The 17487-nt window shown below is 35.0% G+C and overlaps 3 protein-coding genes across 3 annotated transcripts; 1 reads left to right on the top strand and 2 right to left on the bottom strand.

The window, feature by feature from the left end:
• The first annotated feature begins 391 nt into the window (after nucleotides 1-391).
• LOC132275305 (FCS-Like Zinc finger 15) lies at nucleotides 392-2068 on the top strand. The gene is made up of 2 exons (XM_059776766.1): nucleotides 392-886; nucleotides 1426-2068. The coding sequence occupies exons 1-2, from the start codon at nucleotides 627-629 to the stop codon at nucleotides 1625-1627; spliced, it is 462 nt and encodes a 153-aa protein (XP_059632749.1). The 5' UTR covers nucleotides 392-626; the 3' UTR covers nucleotides 1628-2068.
• Nucleotides 2069-5191: 3123 nt separating this feature from the next.
• On the bottom strand, nucleotides 5192-8879 carry LOC132273504 (uncharacterized). Its single transcript, XM_059774460.1, has 3 exons — nucleotides 8616-8879; nucleotides 8402-8507; nucleotides 5192-5423 (listed from the first exon to the last, which is right to left on the bottom strand). The coding sequence occupies exons 1-3, from the start codon at nucleotides 8763-8765 to the stop codon at nucleotides 5341-5343; spliced, it is 339 nt and encodes a 112-aa protein (XP_059630443.1). The 5' UTR covers nucleotides 8766-8879; the 3' UTR covers nucleotides 5192-5340.
• Nucleotides 8880-9571: 692 nt separating this feature from the next.
• Nucleotides 9572-17473, bottom strand: LOC132275304 (uncharacterized). Its single transcript, XM_059776765.1, has 13 exons — nucleotides 16256-17473; nucleotides 15618-15699; nucleotides 15025-15216; nucleotides 13942-14006; nucleotides 13703-13862; nucleotides 13114-13359; nucleotides 12884-13000; nucleotides 12404-12595; nucleotides 12251-12332; nucleotides 11199-12145; nucleotides 10475-10973; nucleotides 10204-10394; nucleotides 9572-10083 (listed from the first exon to the last, which is right to left on the bottom strand). Exons 1-13 carry the CDS (start codon nucleotides 17314-17316, stop codon nucleotides 9658-9660), a joined length of 4260 nt encoding a protein of 1419 aa, XP_059632748.1. The 5' UTR covers nucleotides 17317-17473; the 3' UTR covers nucleotides 9572-9657.
• Nucleotides 17474-17487: the final 14 nt, after the last annotated feature.

Genomic DNA, 17487 nt, shown 5'->3' with positions numbered 1-17487 from the left:
TTTGTTGAATGGACGATGTAATTGTGGTGCTCGCTGGTGCACTGAATCTCCTAACCATATAAGAGGCTTGGTAAGATGGAGTTGTGAATGGCCCTAACATGCATGGAATGTGGATGGACATTCGACACAGTGTTTCACAAAGCCATATATAGACCATAACCCTTTTTACTATGATCTTAATAGACGCAACGTGCAGCTAGGCCTGTCACACTCACTCAAGCCCCCACCACATCAAAACCAAAATTCAAAAATATTGAAAATGTCCAACATATATATTACTATTATATATATATATATATATAAAGAGAAGAAGAGTACAAAACAAAAAAGTAAACGTGGCACATAACAAGCACTAGAGGTTGGATCCTTTGCCACGGGACTTGTCCTCACTGCTCCTCACTCTGCTGCAGCTCTATTGGGTTTTTGGAGGATCCCACCACTCCCCTTTGTTCCATTCTTTCCCCACATCTCCCCCCATCTCTCTCTCTCTCTCTCTCTCTCCCTTATTTATCTCTCTCATCTTTTCATCAACACCAAACCTCGCCGTGACCACCGCCCTCCACCACCACCACCAGCAGTAGATACATAGAGAGAGATATATATACAGAATATATAGGAGGAGAAACATGAGAGATATGGTGGGACTAAGTATAGTACTAGAAGGGCAGAAGGCAGATATTAATAAGAGAAATCATCCACAAGTTATCAACAAAATCACCTGCATCACCAAACCCTCTCTTCATCCTCATCCTCATCCTCATCTACCTGCATCTCCGCTTTGGAATTCTTCTTCAACTACTCTTCCGCCAACTACTAGTAGTTTTCTGGACCAATGTTTTCTCTGCAAACATAAACTCTTGCCTGGAAAAGACATCTACATGTACAAGTAAGTACACATATATCTCATACATAATACATACATACATACATATATATATATATATTCACACCAACTTTCACCTTTAAGCTTCACTACAAACTATTTTAATACATATCTAGCTAGTATTGCACTCATGCTAGTTTGTTTCTTTTATCAAAATTTATTGGACCACCAATTAATTCCTCATCGTTGGATATAATAACATTAACAACGAGATCTAACAGTTAATATTTGAATCGCCCATGTATTTTCTTGCACACCAGTGAACAAACAAGATTTCTGTATATATGTGTATATATATATATAATGGATGGAACTAAGTTGAATATATATAGATCGACCAGCTATAACGTCTACTGGTCCATGGTTTAACTTCAAAGTTTAATTAGACTGGGTCCAAAACATTTTCATAAGGGTGTTTATGTATTATATATATATATATATATATATATATAGAGAGAGAGAGAGAGAGAGAGAGAGAGAGAGAGAGAGAGAGAGAGAGCATGTATAATTATTTTTTTAATTATATTATTTTATATGTGCAGGGGGGACAGAGCATTTTGTAGTGTAGAGTGCAGGTGCAAGCAAATGTTCATGGACGAGGAGGAGACTTTTAAGAGAGGGAACAACTGTTCATTCTCTGCCATGAAATTACCATACAAAACCTCTTCTTCATCATCTTCTTCTTCATCTCCTCGTAGTAATCGCATAGGGACAAGGAATCGAGCAAATGGCTTTGCATACTGATGGTGATGATGATCAGTACCGATATGAGAGGATATTAATTGTACGTCTTATTTCCTTCCGGTCTTAACCTCACCAGATTTTGTAATGACTCTCATGTCCTCCTTTTTGGTTTTCTTTCTAAAATTCCCTGTCCGTGAAGCCAAATTAGTTTCAGTGCCCACGGTTTGGTTTTCCCCATATGGTTGTTTTTGGCACTAGAACTGCAGGCTGAGAAGTATGGGATTCAATCAATGCAGATTTTTAAGGGTATTTTTGGTATTTTGGTCTATTTTAGAATTAAGGTGATTATTAGAGTACTTAATTTTAAGCAATAAACTTAGATGGAGTTCATGAGAATTGTCGTTTGCTTTGGGACAGCCATGGACGTATTTGTACTACGAAACTACGATATATATATATATATATATATATAATAATGATCAATAATGTTGTTTTCCAACTTATGCGCATTTTCCTCAAAATATATATTGCTCTGGTTCACTTCACTTCACTTCACTTCGGAGAGAAAAAATTAGAAACATACACATTTGTTTTGCATAAAGTGAGAGAACCGATTCACTTTTTATTCCTAGGAAAAAAAAATTCACTTTTTATTTTTTAAATTGTAATATTTTTGTTTGAGTGGTATCTTTTTTCTTTCAAAGAAAAAGATAAAGAGTTTCATCGTCAAAAGCCATTATGTGTTGAGGTCCAGTTGGAAAGGACAGATTACACACATCCGTATTGTTTTGTACGAAATGAGTGTGGCAATTCACTTTTCTCTTCTTTTTTTTTTACCAATTGGAAATTTTCTCACTGTAGCCCAGAGCTATTATCAAGTAGCAAGCAAAAAATAGAGACATACATAATGTTTTGTACAAAGTGAGAGTACCAATTCACAATTTTTGTCTTTTTATCACTATTTTTGAAAAGTAATGGGATCTAAAAGTCATCATTACCAAGTGACTTTGGTAAGAAAAAAATTAGAGACATACTCGGGAAGTATCAATTTTCAAGTTTGAATGTTTGAGCTTTTTTTGTTATATTGAAAGGTATTAAAAATAAAATGTTTCGGACTTAGTTTGTCATTAAAAAAACAATTATCAAAAATTTAAAAAATAAAAATTTATTTTTAAATAATTATAAAAAATAGTTATATAAAAATAAATCTTTTTATAATGAGTTTATAGAAAATTAAATCAAGACGAATTTTTATATTTTCAACTTTCAAAAAATAAAAAATTATATTCTACTTGACCAAACAAAAGAAAAAGAAAGAGGACGATTGCACTTTCCCCAGCTCCAAACAAAAGAAAAACAAGAGGGAGAATTGTATGTCCTCTATCTCTCCTTTTATGCTCATTCCAATATAATGTATTCTCAAAATTCTATATTTGAGATTTATAAGGCCTTGGCACTACACATGATGAGTCAAAGTAACCACAGTTGTACGGAAACAACTTATTATTGAACACGACATATAGCCAAAAATACTGGCAATTGTGGAATCCCCTGAAACCAATCATTTTTTTTTTTTCAACCCCACTCCAAAAAATATGTTCAGTCCAAACAGTCTCTATAATCAGCAGCAACATGTTTTACATCACTGCGCTTTAGAATTGTAATTAGAGGATACTTAATTAGAGGATACTTAATGCATTTGGTTAGCAAGAAATTTTTTCAAGAAAATTGTGAGAAAATATTATTTTATTAATTTAGATAGCATGAAAGAGAAAAGAAAATAATTTACATACCAAAACTACCCTCATGATTTTAAATATTAAAAAATAAATTAATTTTTAGCAATTAAATAGTAAAATAATGGATTAATAATAATAATTATTATTATTTATATTCATATTTAAATTAGACAAACTAAGGAGGATTACATTTCAATTGTCAAATTCTTTTTATTTTCTGTTTTCAATAATAATTATTTATATTTATATGTAGAATATAATTCATTTATCATAACATACTCATGTTTTATTATAAAATAGTGAATTAATAATAATAATAATATCATCATTATTATTATTATTATTATTATTATTTAGATTGAGAAAAACTAGTAGGACTGCATTTTAGTTGCCAGATTTTTTTATTTTGTGTTTTCAATAATAATTATTTATATTTATATGTAGAATATAGTTCATTTATGATAACACATACTCATATTTTATTGAATTATTAAATATATCTTTTTTTAAGCCCCCTCCAAGAAACATTAAATGCAACTCTAGGATAAAAATTGTCATGCAAAAGTAACATATTTTATAATTCACGCATAATAATTTTATGATTCATGCATAATTTATCAATTCCCTTTCATATTTTTTATAAATATGAACCACTTCTATGCAAATTTTTAGTATAAAACTCAATTCAGTTCAAAACTGTATAGATAGTAAAAAATAAATATTATATGAATTTCCATCCATGTGAAATTGTTATGTCATAGAAATATTATGATGACTCAAATTAATCTCTTCCCACATTTCTATTGAGATATTGATAAAAATTAAAAGTTATATTATTTCTACCATTCCACTTTTAATTTATTTCTAAAAATTTTAGATAACGAACGTATTGGATATAATCAAATTATGTGTCCTAATATATAATAGTGGTTGGAATATTTCCTAAGTCTGAATTTAATAACTAGTGAAAAAAAAATGGAGAAACAACCGGGCATAATAGAAATTTTGTAAATAAAATGATAGTTTGGTGCGAGAAAGTAAACTTTCTTGTGTTTTATATTGAGAAATATTTTGAGAAAATTTATCGATGCGGGAATCCCACATTCCAAAAAATTTTCCCTAGGTAACCAAACTTTCAAAAATTAATTTTCTTTTCTGTTTCTTTTTCTTTCTATTTACTTCACGCTAACCAAATGAATCCAAAGGAAAAAGGAAGTGAAATGAGGTTGAAAAAATGAGTTATGATAAATAAAAATAATTATCAATCTTGGATATTGGTGGGCATAGAATTTCAAAGCATGGTAAAAAGGAGCAATTAGGACCAAAATAATCTCCATGAGGATCATAGAATTTATACTTTGTCAGTGTGCCCGTGAGGGTATAAAACCATGGAAAGAGGATTCTCAGAGATAAGAGTGGGAGGGCCATGCTACCATAATTGGAATATATTGGGTCTGCCACTTAGATGCCCCACTACGTTCCAAACAACGGAAAACGACAGTTATAGCCCATGCTGCCCTTCCATATTTGCACCATGAAACAAAATTATTTTGTCATGAAGTTGGTGTCTAAGTACATGGTACAATCAATAATGCATTTATTTATTTATTACTAGTATTTCAAATATTAGGACTCCTATTAGGGGTTATATGGTCTCCACTAATCACAAACGGTCACACAATTATCTGTATTAACATTATTTGCAATGCTCTATGTTGCGAGGACAGAGCTACACAAACATTGATACAAGAGGCATTCAAAACATCCACTGGCTGCTTCCAAGTTTTTAACCATGCATGTATCAATGCCTTCCTTTTGATGATTAACAAACAAAACTCAACCAGCTGAAACACCGAGTTCAATGCAATTAAAAGTTCCAGCTCAATTAATTAAAGTCAAAACAAATATACAAGTTTAAGCACATATTCGTCTTGACAGAGATCTTTTGCATGCTAGCAAGTTTTAGTTAATACATAATTGTTATAGCTTGTAGCATCACTGTCATCAAAGAAGCAGTTCACTTTCTCACCATGCTCAACCAGATTTGAACAGCAATACTGCTTTTGAATCCAAATACAAGTACACAAAGTGATTTGTCTCGTGAGTCACATAAGAACCTAAACAAAAAAACCACAAAATATTAAATGATCAATGAAACTTTATATATAACTCAAACAATTTATGTATTCATCTTTTCTTATAAGCCAGTAATAATTAATAGACCAAGACAAAAAAAAAAAATTAAGTGTTCTCCATATTAATTAAAAGCTTCACGACCAAGCCAATAGAAACAATTTTGATTAAGGAAATTCAAAGAGATGGCATCCCATCTCTATGGGATAAAGACAAGGATGATGACGATGATGAAATTCGAAGAAAGAAATGATTGATGCAGCTAGCTCAGCAGCCAAATAGTTCCTCTTCATATTGTAGAGTAAAAATGACTTGAGAAAATTAGTAGAAAAACTTTGGTGGTCCTATCAACAAATAAGAAATTTATATGTCAAGCTCCGCCAATATGCGGGGAGGTTACACTATGCAAGCGACACAAACTCCGCCAATGTGTAGGGAGGTTACGCCACACAAGCTACACACAAGTCCTGCCAATATGTAAGGAGGTTACGCCACACAAGCAACATACAAGTGTTGAGTAGAACTCTGTATTGCATCATAATGGCTTATGTGGAGAGTTGATTCCAGTGTCTTATACATTTGTGTAGAAAGTTGTGTTGTAGAGTAGGTGGAGGATTCAAGAACATTTGAAAGCTTGCAGTGTTTGTAAATTTCTAGAATATTTTATGTGAAGAGTTATTTTAGCCATTAATTAGTCCATTAGGGAGGAAGATATCTATATAAAAGGTAGGAGACAGAGGTGAGTGTAGAACTTACAGCTGAGAAGTATAGGTTGGTACACTAATAATAGATCCAACATAGTATAAACAAGGTAGCTAAACTATATACTATTCTGTTCATATAATGTCATATAACCTATTTGAAATGGAGTAGTACCATATTTCCATACAAATATGGAGTAGTAATAGTTGGTTAAATAGAATGTATCATTCAAGATGATGGATGTGAAAAACCGCACCTTCCAGATTTTATGGATTTCAACATTGAATAATTAATCTTGGAAATTTCTACTGAAAAAAATTAAACTTGTAAACGTCCTTAAAATTTATACATACAAACAAGTTATTTATTTCTGTTTTTTTAAATATTCAACTTCTGTATCCTCTAGAGAAATTGATATTGTGAAGTTTATTATAGTAACAAAAATTGGCCAATTAAGTTATTCTATTGATAGTGCAAAATTGAAAGCATACACAGAGCTCATTCTTTTTTTCCCTAGTTATGAAAATAATGAATCAAATTTCAGAAGTGTCCACAAGATCATTTTGTTCAATTCTATTATATGTATAAATATGTATAATACTACAATAACACAATTGCACCTTCCCATATGCTAGTTCTGAAACTAATGCATTAAATGTAGATGTGTGCACATAAGATCATTTTGTACAGTTCTATTATGCGTATATAAAATGATCACCAACAGCAAATGATCAAGAAGGGTTTCACACAGGCATCTATACTGAGATGCATGTTGGGAGCGACAGATTGTTTTGATTCTTTTTTAGAGTATTTTAAAATTATTGTTTTATATGTCATATAAATCAAGTGAACTAAAATTATCAACCTTATAGATTCATTGCCTAAAGAACTTCAGCATGGACCATCTATTTGTGATTCTGTGCCACTTCAAATGCATCACTAATTTAGTTGAAATCTTAGTTGATCCAAGCTTTAACTGTCAGCATCACCTTCTATGAGCATTATTATTGTGTGTCTATATTTTTTGGAATTATTTTGAACGAACACTCATATTCACAAAATTCATTTTGAGTTATGTATATCATATACAAAAACATTTAAAAGTTGAAGCATACTTGTGAGGCTCATTGTCATCATCTTTTATAATGGTAGAGATTCACTTACTGTCTCCATCATGTACATTACAAGCAATCTTGCACTTCCAACCAACAAACTATTGGTCCCAATCATCCCTTTTCTTCAAAAAAAATCAGTATGGAAGAGTAGAAGACGGTCAGGTAGGCCTACTACAGTTAACAAATTAACTCCAATACACACACACACATGCACACAAAGAAGAAGAAGAAAACAAAAGCAAACAATCACACACTGAGTTCAGTAGAAAAGTACGACCTTATGTTGAGTAAGGGCATTATGGATTATTGAGACTATAATTAACATAACTCAGAGAATATCACAGGATATTTCTAATAGAATAAACGAATATCAAGGTTATCTCAAAAACGATATCTTCAAGAGTTCAAATAGAACAATTGAATATCAGGGCCATCAAACACGATCAAATTTATTGTTCATCAAATCAATTTGTCTATGGCACTTAGTAAGAGAGCGATCATTCGTGCACTTTTCCTGTGTTTGATAATACGCACCAAGAACTTAGAGCAGTATTTTTCCAATTTTCTTGTTTAGAACACATTCAGTTTGTTTCTCTCGCAATGTTTTTGAACCAAACAACCATAAATGGATGTTATCCCATTACCAATTCACAAGTGTGTGTCTCTAAATAATGTCAGATATACATAACCATAGTACCATACATATATATAACGTACATTTTACTTTATTCAAAATTGATGAACACGGACAGCATTGAGAATCTGCAACGGAATATTTGTTACATTTTTTCTTGATAATAAGTGGCAGATATTTATGAGAATTTGTGTACCCACTGCTAGTGGATCAAACAAATACTAGACACACCACAAGAAATGGAAGAGGGCAACATTTTCAACATCTGAGCAAAATAAATAAGTCAGGGTGGATCCGAATTGAATCTAGATCTCTGTCATTTCTAAGGAGGACAATAGCAAATTGCTATGCTCAAAATAGAATCCAGAAATGCTTGTATCGACTATCAATCAAAGCAAAACTTTCTCTAACAATCACTTCTAATAATACCAAAATAATTATAATACAATTGTATATTAGAAAATGGGAACTGAAAAGGAAAGCAATAGGGTGATGAAGAGAGGTATGTTACCGAAATTTTTACCGACAATACAGTGCCAGGTGGGGCCATGCTTCTTATCGAACTCTTTCTTTATATACTCAGCTACATCTTTCCCCACATTGTGTATTTCAAACGCCTACATACATATATATATATATATATATATATATATATATATTGAAAATGTTTTAAATTTCAATACAATGAAGTGGAGCAATTTTGAGAGAGAGAGAAAGAGAGGTACGTTGATGGCAATATCGACGGCCTCCTTCTGCAAGTCGTCCTTCATGTCGGCGCTCTTGATGATGACTTTCTTGCCAGCCGGTGATGGTGAAGACGAGGGCTTCCGATCGTCGGAAGCTCCGACTCTGACTCTCCTTGCTTCTTCACTCATTTCGTTTCTGTTCCGATTTGATTTGGTTTAGAGTCCTTGGAGTTTTGAAAAGTGTTCTTCGAGTAGAACTGTGTGTCTCTCTTTCTTTTCTCGTGTGTGTGGGAATGTGTGCGTGTTTTGGGTATTTACGTTGATGGTAGTGGACTCGTTTCCTACCGTGTACGAAGACCGCCACTTTGCACGTCACATTTAAATAGATATCAGAAACTCCATTTGACCAATTTTTTCACCTCTAAAGTCTAAACTTCAAGCAAATGTGCACAAGCACTGGCTTGAATATTTTAATTTCATTTTTTTTATAAAAAAAATCATGCTTGAATATTTAATCTCATTTACAAAAAAAAACAAATTCATAAATTGCATGGTCCCGAATATTTAATCACATTTAGAAAAGAGAAAAACATTGCATGGCTCGAATATTTAATTTCTTTCAAAAGAGAAACTATATTATCTAAAGTAATATGTATTAGCTAAGTTTGATAAGATTAATACAAACAAATTAATCTACAAACATATTTTAATTTGAAACACCGAAGTTGGATTTTTATGTCCTTTTGGTGCATGGATCGTGCACAACTTAACAAACAGTCTTCTCTGACAATGTTGTCGAAACAAATACAGCTTCACTTTTGACGTCAAGATGTGAGATTCACCTAGTGCATATTTTATAAATCAACATCGAGAACTGCAATTTTCTATTGCTACAGCCTCTTCACATAGCCATCCTGAACATCGCCAAGAAACTTCAATAACTTGGAAAAATAATTAATGTTTCAGATTAAAAAGACATTTAATCTTGTGCCAATTAATGTGTGAATTAGACTTGAAAAAAATATATACAACCATCAGCCCCACTAAGCTAAGCCTGCCATATTAGGCCCTTGAGTTTTTGTTATGAGGATGCTTCATCATCCGAGTCCTGCACAACCGTACTCATTTTCGCTCTCTTGGCATTGGGAAGGACATCTCCACCTTCACCATCAGACCCAGATTCGGATGATAAAACAGTCTTGGATCCATTTGGTTCGCCATCTTCAGATTCCTCACAAGATTCATTTTGAGAAGCAGTAGAATTATTATTGTTGGATTCATGGTTCGAATTATCTTCTTCCTCGACATTCTTTTCTGGTTCTAATATTCTAAAATCCCTGGAAGTGCTACGCTTGGCGTGCCTCAACAAATTGACTTTGCTCGCCTTACTAAGTTGGATGAGGTATTTTTCATAGTCTTCTATCTGGAAAATCAAGTCCGGGATGCATCTGTTCTCCCTTTTGATCTTGTTCATAATTCCTTTGCCACTCGCATTCTCTTCCTGATTCTGCAACTCCAGTATAACAACATGAACCAATCAAGAAGTTAGAAGTAAAAAAACACATAATTTTATGAAGCTGGAAAGAGTACAATAAGCAAGAATAACCAAAAGGTCCAGATTACATACCCGCTGCATCAGCCCCAAAAAATTATATAGAGGAGCTGTGAGTTGCTTGCTTATAATTTCAACAAGGTTCTGGAACTTAAGACTGGGTATAAGTTGCTTGCGACCTTTAGGAGCAATCCAAAGCTTTGACACTCGAGCTAAAAGCTTGTAAAACCTTACAGCCAATCTGAGCAAATGCTCTGCTTGAGGATCTGCATAATTTTCTCTTTCAATTAAGAAAAAGGATAAGAATTAGATTACAGATAACCCCATTAATTAGTACAACACTTACCTTTAAGGTGCATCAAAACAAAAGAAGATAACACCTTCACCACTGCTTCAGTCCTAGAGTAAAGAACCTCTTCTAATGCCAATCCAGGAGCTACTTCTCTACTCTGAGAAAGGGACATGCCTTTTTCGGAAACTGAGTAGGACTTTAATTTCATAATGGCCCAATCAATATCAATAAAAACAGATTCAATCAACTGCAGTATAGAAGAAGCCACTGGAGTGACTGTTGAGTGGTTTATGATAGGGTATGTCTCAGACGTTTCCAGCGAACTGCTGCTCTCTGATCCCATGACTTTTAACAACTCCTTGGCTATGTCTTGAGCGACGACTAAATCATTTGGAGGTGAACTTAAACAGACAGCAATTGTAACCACATTTTTCGCAAACTTAGAATTTGATATTTGACTGCCTTTGCAGATACGTGCTGCCCAGGCACCAAGAAAGTTTCTCCGTTCGCAGTGCAAATTGTTCCCAATCAGCGCTACTATATCACAGAGAATCTGATAACATACCATGCTTTAGATGTTTTTATCTATAGAATTAAATAGGATTTAGTAAATAAGGGGGCTTAATCCACATCAGTTTTTGCTTGTCCACTCCACATAAAGGGGTTTGAACAAGTACAACGACTGTGGATGAGCCATTAGTGGATTGAATTCAGCCCGATTCTTCAGTGAAGCATAAAAAATTTGATCAAAATACTGATAGATCGAAATAAAGTTTACCTCAGCCTCATGGAAAAATGAAAGTTCAAGAAGCTCAGAAAGCAATGGCTTTATGATCCTTTTAATAAGTAATTCCTTGCTCCTTGTATGTTGGTCATCAGCGTTGGAGGGTAGTTCACATTCATCATCCAAACTAGCATCCACGGCATTTCTTGATGCATTCTCAAGTGTTGAGAATGACAACAGATCTTCAATCAAGCCCTTCTGTTCTACGCTTCGCAAACTAATTGTTATCAATTCCTTCAAGGAGGTTAAGGCCAAATGGATATATTCTTTTCTGTCTTCAACATCTTTCTTTCCCTTAGCCTCCTTTTTCTTTTGATGTGTCTCAATTTTTGGCCCTGATTTCAGCAGCCAAACCAATTTCAACAACGGGGGTCCCAACACCTTTGTATCTCCATATATCAAATTATTCAGTGGATCATCTTTGCCCACAGCAAAAGATTTAATATGACGGAGGGAAGCATTCAAGACAAAAGAAATAAATTTAGAATATCCAGTTGATTTTTTCGTATTTGAGGACTGGCTATGGTTCTGGGAAGCTGCAACATTACTAGAGCAATCACTAGTATATAGTTTGTGTGCTGTTTGCAGTAGCTGGTAGATACATGAAGTAGCCAAAAAAGGCACTCGGTCTTGAGAAACTTTTGAGTTGCCTGAATTACCATTGTCCATGATATTATGAGAAGCATTTCGTTGGCTCCCTTTTCTGATCCCATTACCCTGTCTTGATGTACAAGTCTCTTTTTCCAAAGAGACATAAAGATCAATAAGTGCAACAAGCTCCTTTTCCAGATCCGACTTCCTTGCATCTGTTGCTTTCTCCAACTCAGTAGCAACAGTATTCAACACCACCTCAACAATTCCCATTAACATGAAAGCACAACAATTGGAGCTCTCATCTTCAAGAGGTTTAGTACCTGCATCCTGAGTCTGACCTAGTATGCCTGATCTGACATGTAAAAGAAGTATATCACATCATCTGCAATGCACTTGGATTCTCTCTAGATAGATAAATATATAGAGAGAAATGTCTCAAATTCTTCATATACCTTCCAAATTTCCACTTGTCAAAAATTTCCTTATCTTCAGTAAAGCACTGGAGAATGACTCCCTAGACAAAATTCTTCCTGCCTGCGGAAATTAATTCAGTGTGATAGATGCTAACATGAAATGCATGATTTCATTAAATAAAATAACAATACCTCATTCTCTTGTGAAAGAGAGAAGCCAAAACATGCCCATGAAGAGTCTGTGGGGTGATCAGTTTTACCACTTGGCTGAAGGAGAAGAATCCAAGAAACACAAGATAGAAGGCAATCTAATGGCTCAACAACAGAAACTCGTCCCTTCTCTGATTTAATGCAACAACTAATGGCAAGTTGAATATCTGCATCCTGCGAACATTATGAGCTAATGTAAGGTGTGGAATTGAGTTGCCAGACGCATAAAAAGGTAGCTGCACGTGACTTTTCCTTTTGAAATAGAGCAACACAACATATTCCTCAATTATAATTTCTTTTATCAACTGCAAGAATTGAACCCATAAGCCACCCTCCCTTTTAGATCCTATGCCAATACTGAATCACTGTGCTATACACGCTTTGGCATTGACAAAACCTTGGGTTTATGTAATTATATACTAAGCTCCATGAATAAGCTAACATAAACCTATGGATATAAACCTCTCTGTAAAAACGAAGGAATTGAGGCAAGAGAAAATCAAAAACAGCTCCAGCACTTGATGGGTCCACCAATACAAGCTTCACAAGCCCATGGTACAGGATCTCCTTGACTTTTGCCTGAACACATCAAGCCAACTATAATGAGAAACAGGATTCAAAAGAATATAGATAGATAGATAGATAACCACCATGATTATACAAAAGAAGAATAGAGAAGTTTCATATAGCACCTGCTGATAAAGACATCTCTGCAGCAAACCACTCAGCTCTTGGAAAAGACCAGACCCCATGCCACAGGGGATCTCGGCTTGCTGGCTGCAACTGGCTTGGCTTGATGATTCTTGAAAAGAATATGGGCCATCTTTTCTAGATTGCTTTTCCGTCAGAATCAGCTCAATAATGGCAGTAGTTGCAGCAAAACGAACTGTATCTTCTTGTCTAAACATAGCTTTGCGCAAGACCAATATAGTGTAATCCTGCATCAACAATTTTAAAAGAGAGAGAGAGAGATTAAAGCAATGTAAGGATAAACGTTAATGTCTTAAATGTAGTTTCTCAATCACTACAAAAGTAAATTCCACTTCAGAATATCAACACTGATTGCAAAATTTTATGCAATTATAAATGAAATTTATTGTTATATATCTTTAGAACGGAAGTTGAAAGCATATTCATCACATCTTTGGTTGAATAATTGATTTTCTTATAACAGATTTTTGGTGTACCAGAAACTTAGGAAAACACAATAGAAAGTTGATATTGTACACGTTAAAAATATTGTGATTTCATTGCCTGGTTGAGACATGATAAGATTAGTACCCGCAGATCATGACTGAATTTGATGAGGGGCAATAAAGCAGAAAGAAGGAATGCGGCAATCTTGCCATGCATGAAAGTAAAATAATCCAACAATTCCTTCAGGCGTGAAACATATTCCAACATTGGATAAGGACAATCCTGAACCAGATAACCAAGCAGCCTGCAGATAAAAGTAATTATACACACCATTTTCCATCAATCAAACGAAAAGATAAAATACAAGGCTATTTACAAGTTACCTTATGATTGGAAAGCTATGTTCGGACTTCGAAGAAAGGATACGAAATTTGCATTGCTCCACAATCTGCAACAAAATTTATAAAATAAACTATCCACAAGTCTGCAAAATCTTATACCTTTAATATAGTTGGTACAATTTTCAATTATATGAAGGACTTTTCTTCTAGTAAATGTTTACGCATTCATAGAAGATGAGGTATATAAAATATGCTGAAAGAGAAAAGATACTGAAGATCAATTAATTTCCACCAGAATTCAGGAAAAAAAAAAAAATTAATTTCCACCGAAGTCACTGTGATAATTTAATGAACTTTCATAATCATAAGAGAAAGAACCTAAGTTAAGCTTTGTCAAACATGTTGATCTACTGAGCAACATTTTTCTTTATGTCAATGAGCAGCACTTGAAAACTTATGACAGCTTCATCATAGATTGAAGTACTTTCAGAAAAATTTGATCAAAAAGTTAGCTGAGGTAAAAATAATACACATTCAGTAACAATATGGTCTACCAATGTGGGGACTAAAAGACAATGACAGAAAAAGCGAGTAAAATGATTTCACTATGCGCAAAGAGAACCCAATACGCTAACTAGAAATTATTATGGCCCAATTTGAAGGTTCTACAAGGAAAAGAGATCACCAAGAAGGATGTGGGTAAGGTAGTGAGGAAAATTAGAATATGACGCCACGTCAAAAAATAAAGTAAAATAAAATAAAAATAAAAAACCATGTTTGAATGAACAACAACCTGAAAAACTTGTTATCAGCTTTGTTGGACAGACCAATGTGCCCATTTTATGCTTGACGTTAATCAAGTTCATCAACAAGGATGTTTGGACAAGTGAGAAATCCTACGTTCCAGAATGTACAGAAAATTCTACTTAAAAGGGTCTACATTAGGGATGTTAAACCTCTACTAAGCTTCCAAGAGATACTTTCCCCCATGATGAGCCACTTAACAATGCATTGTAAAGGAAAACCATGTAATCAACGTTCTGTGCTGAATACAGAATTATGTTTGCAAGGAACATTGCTACACATGTTTTTTTTAGATTTTCGAAGTTTCTATACCATACTAACCTCATTTCTCGCAATTTCATGAACCTCAAATAAAGTTTTCAGCATCTGAATACCAAGCTCCTCAGTACCCATCAGACCATCAAACTTGAAATGTTCTTTATTGTTTCTCTCTTCTACTGATTCTAGCAATACAAATCCAAGCTGTACAATGCTAGGAACCATATGCTCCCTTCCATAATTGCTTTCACCAACCTACAAACCAGGAAGATTAATTACATAAATTAAATCAACTTAAAAACTATGACTTGCTGAACAAAAGATAAACGTCAGTTAACACAAGATGCCATGCAGTCATAATCCTGTTACACACATCACCCCAGATTCATCAACCAATACCATCCAATTGATGCCTTTCCTCTATGCAAAGATTATATCCTTTTATGTTTCATTTTGAAGTTTATGTTTTCAAACATCGTATCAGGATTCAGGAGGGTATGTTGACACCTTCAGAACACAATTGTAAGCTAAGGAGGGTATCTGCCAATAGCGGACTAATTAACATCCTATACATTATTTATGCAATACATATATGTCCAATTATCAAGGAACAGAAGTGCAAAAATACGTAGAAGGAAAAAGGAAAAGGGATGTACAGCTTTTAGGACAGACTTCTGTACTATTTTCACACTTTGCAGGCATTTTTCCCTCAAATCATCTGGTAGCCATTTGCAGCCTCTGTAAGATGATGATAAAACAACCAATTACTCCAGTAACATAAAGAAGAATAATTATCTATGTTGAACTAAGCTGCTACACCATAGTTAAGGACAGAATGTATGGAGGTGTCTAAGATGTGCCATGCAAAACAAATAAGGCCACTGTGTTTGACTAAGTCATATGTGCCCATCCTAGACTAACCTCAGTCTACATTCATGAGACCCAAAGTTATTGAACTAATATTTGCCTTGATGCCCACAACCAAGAATCAGAGATGATTTCAGCACCATGCACTAGATACCACCTTGTGAAGATGATACACACACTATGTCAAGTTGTAACAACCAACCAAAAACGAATTGCAAATCGGATCATTTATTGAACATAGAACCAAAAAGCACACCCAATTCAAACATTTAATAGGGAATAAATAAACAACATTAACACACATTTGACACATCAGAGTGATTCAGTTCCATGGACATTCATAAACCACATAATCTACCTTAATTGTTAAGATGTCTACCCTTCAGAATGAACACAATTGTGAATCTAAAAAACATTTTAACCTTACTTGGCAAACTTATAATCCCGATTAACCGTAATTAAAGCGGTTTTCAGAATCCCCATTGCAGTATCGCTGAACCTCCGAACCCTAGCAACTGACAGCATCACAGCAACAGTAAAATGGTTAAAAGCACGAAGATCAGACTTCAAAAGTCCCATAACCTCCTGCCCCAGAGAAGGATCCTGCTTCACCGCAAAATTCACATGCAGCAACACAGTCCCTTCAACCTGCCGAACTATCGAACTCCCCCTTGACGCCATTTTCGACCCAAAAAACATCACGATCCCTTCAATCACTTCCCTCTTGTTAAACCCCTTCGAGGCCAAAACCAACAACTGATAAACCAAGGAAGGCAAGTCCTGCAATTCCACCCTTTTCATTCCACCAAACACCTTCTCTAAAAAATCCCTATGCCTTCCCTTATCAAGAAACGAAAACTCTCTAACAATTGACACCATCTTCGCCAGCAAAACCTTAGACCAATCACAACCAAAAACATGATCAATCACTGAGTTCACGTAATCGCCACTCCTTTCAATCTCACTTGAATTGCGAATTAATTGAAGACATTTAGGAAGGAGATCGAGAAGCTGAGCATCGTCAGGATCGACAATTTGTGATAGATTCGAAGTGATTGAGTCAGCAACGGAAGTCAGATCTTGGTCGGGGACATTTTCGAGGTGGACGGCGAAGAGTTGGACGGTGTTGAGAGAATTACGATCGTGGGGGATTTTGTGGGAATTGAAAAGGTCGATGTAGGAGAGGAGGAGAGAGGAGAGGAGGGTAGAGAGAGAAGGGTGAGTGTGAGGAGAGAGAGAGATGAGAGAGAGGAGGGAGGAAGTGTATTCGGCGATGGAGACAGAGGGAGAGGGAGAGGGAGAGGGAGAGGAGGAGCGAGAGTGGAGGAAGGAGATGAGGGTTTGGTGTGAGGTTGGGGTGAGGAGAAATGGAGGGATGGGTGCGCAGGTTTGAGGTTGTTGTTGGGCCAGGCGCACGATATCGACATCCGTCAGTGGCGGAGGGCTCCGGCACTTCGACTGTTCCCTGGCTGTGACGGTGGCGGCCATGGCGGGTTCAGATTTGGGGAAGAGGGTTTTGATCGTCTCGTTGTATCCATTTGCTATTTGTTTTGCGCGGGAACTATAAGGGCATTTTGGGGAAGAGGGTTTTAATAATATACAGCAACGTCGTCGTTGAAGAGGCAAACTGAAAATTCATTTTTGTTTTTATTTTTTAAT

This window comes from Cornus florida, unplaced genomic scaffold, assembly GCF_030987335.1.
Source record: "Cornus florida cultivar Cherokee Brave unplaced genomic scaffold, ASM3098733v1 CherokeeBrave_3.0.0_Hap2_Chr09, whole genome shotgun sequence".
Classification (NCBI taxonomy): domain Eukaryota; kingdom Viridiplantae; phylum Streptophyta; class Magnoliopsida; order Cornales; family Cornaceae; genus Cornus; species Cornus florida.
This window is presented reverse-complemented; position numbering and strand designations above follow the sequence as displayed.

What these genes read in the sequence shown, in the direction of transcription:
- LOC132273504 (XM_059774460.1), bottom strand. Translation starts at nt 8,765, where the DNA reads ATGAGTGAAGAAGCAAGGAGAGTCAGAGTCGGAGCTTCCGACGATCGG. An exon ending in CCGTCGATATTGCCATCAAC is followed by an intron (nt 8,508 to 8,615) that starts GTACCTCTCTTT and finishes ATATGTATGTAG; the next exon opens with GCGTTTGAAATACACAATGT. An exon ending in TATTGTCGGTAAAAATTTCG is followed by an intron (nt 5,424 to 8,401) that starts GTAACATACCTC and finishes TTTTTTGTTTAG; the next exon opens with GTTCTTATGTGACTCACGAG.
- LOC132275304 (XM_059776765.1), bottom strand. Translation starts at nt 17,316, where the DNA reads ATGGCCGCCACCGTCACAGCCAGGGAACAGTCGAAGTGCCGGAGCCCT. An exon ending in GACAAGTGGAAATTTGGAAG is followed by an intron (nt 12,146 to 12,250) that starts GTATATGAAGAA and finishes ATGTCAGATCAG; the next exon opens with GCATACTAGGTCAGACTCAG. An exon ending in TGTTTTGATGCACCTTAAAG is followed by an intron (nt 10,395 to 10,474) that starts GTAAGTGTTGTA and finishes AAAATTATGCAG; the next exon opens with ATCCTCAAGCAGAGCATTTG.
- LOC132275305 (XM_059776766.1), top strand. Translation starts at nt 627, where the DNA reads ATGAGAGATATGGTGGGACTAAGTATAGTACTAGAAGGGCAGAAGGCA. An exon ending in AAAGACATCTACATGTACAA is followed by an intron (nt 887 to 1,425) that starts GTAAGTACACAT and finishes TTATATGTGCAG; the next exon opens with GGGGGACAGAGCATTTTGTA.